The sequence below is a fragment of the Gossypium arboreum genome, chromosome 3, assembly GCF_025698485.1.
Source record: "Gossypium arboreum isolate Shixiya-1 chromosome 3, ASM2569848v2, whole genome shotgun sequence".
In the NCBI taxonomy this organism is placed as follows: Eukaryota; Viridiplantae; Streptophyta; class Magnoliopsida; order Malvales; family Malvaceae; genus Gossypium; species Gossypium arboreum.
Genome location: NC_069072.1, coordinates 119,169,435 through 119,171,051, shown reverse-complemented (window position 1 = coordinate 119,171,051; position 1,617 = coordinate 119,169,435). Strand labels below are relative to the sequence as shown.

The 1,617-nt window shown below is 40.2% G+C and overlaps 1 protein-coding gene across 1 annotated transcript; it reads right to left on the bottom strand.

The window, feature by feature from the left end:
• Positions 1-902: 902 nt before the first annotated feature.
• LOC108475883 (uncharacterized) lies at positions 903-1,412 on the bottom strand. The gene has a single exon (XM_017777858.1). It carries the CDS (start codon positions 1,410-1,412, stop codon positions 903-905), a length of 510 nt encoding a protein of 169 aa, XP_017633347.1.
• Positions 1,413-1,617: the final 205 nt, after the last annotated feature.

Genomic DNA, 1,617 nt, shown 5'->3' with positions numbered 1-1,617 from the left:
CCACCTTATTCTTAGGCTAGATAATAAAAAGACAATCATTGCTATTACTTTTAGTTCCTTTGGGTTCGACAATCCGGTCTTCCTAAAACAATACTACTGTTTGATAGGTACACTTGCCTACACCGCGATAATAGTTAGTTTCAAGAACGAGTAATTATAAATATTTAAAACTTACCTGTCACGAAAATCGTGATCAATACTTGTTATTGATAGTTACCTTGTTGAGTTGTCGGTAGTATATACATAACCTTATCGATCCATCTTTCTTTTTCATGAATCGTACGGGAACACTCCAAGGTGAAAAGCTCGATCTTGCGAAACCTTTGTCAGTCAATTTCTGCAACTATGATTTTAACTCCTTCAACTCAGTCGGGGCCATCCTGTATGGGGCAATAGAAATAGGCATTGCTCTTGTTACTAGCTCAATACCAAACTCCACTTCTCTAACAAGAGGTAACCCGAGTAACTCTTCTGGGAATACGTCTAGATATTCACAAACTATCTGTACTGACTCAATCTTCGACCCGAATTCTTTAGTATTCATCACAAAAGCAAGGTAAGCTTCGTACCCTTTTCTCATATACCTTTGAGCCAACATTGAGGTAATCACAACCGGCGGTGCATTCAACTCATTTGAATCAACCCGGAGAATCTCACCATCTGAGCATTTCAATTTAATATTCTTGCTACCACAATTTACAATCACCTCATAAACAGTCAACCAATCCATGCCAAGTATTACATCAAACTCGTCGAGTGGAAAAAGCATAAGGTTAGCCGGAAAACAATGACCTTGAATCATCAAAGGATAATTCTTACAAACTTTATCGACTAACACTGACTTGCCTAGAGGGTTCGACACCTTAATCATAAATTTCGTAGGCTCCACAGACATATTCATGCTATACACCAATTTCATGCAAATGTACGAATGGGTTGATCAATAACATGAATATTATGAAGTGAAAATGCACCCTAATAACATCAGGAGCTGAGGCTTCCTCTCTAGCGCGTATGGCATAAGTTCTCGCTAGGGCTCGAGCCTCTGATTTTGTAGTAGAATCCTTTGCAATAATTCGACTGCCGCTAGGATTTTCGGGATGTCGTGGAGGTCTACCTCGAGAGATGGGAGCACTTGGTTTCGGGGCTGGTGAAACCTCTCTATCAACTCGTTCCGGGCAGTCCCTAAGAAAGTGGTCAAGAGAACCACACCCATAACATGCATCACTCCTCATCTGACATTCTCCGAAGTGGAATTTATTGCTACTATTACACCTTAGTTTTTGATCTCCCACACTTCCCAAACTTGCTGACATGGGAGAAGAAGACTTTGGATTGTGGCGCTTAGAGCTTCTTGCTCTACCCGGATATCCTACTGATGCAGTGGAGCGTTTCTGATAACTCCTTTGCATACTGACTTAGTCTTACAAATTCTCTTTCGTATTCTGACACTGTTTTATTTCCTTGTTTGAATTCCAGGAACTCCTTTCGCTTCTGATCTAAAAATCTTTGACTGATATACTTTTTCTTAAATTTCGCTTGAAAGAATTTCCATGTAATACACTCCCTCGGTGCCATCAAAGATATAGTCTTCCACCAGTGATATGCGATGTCCTT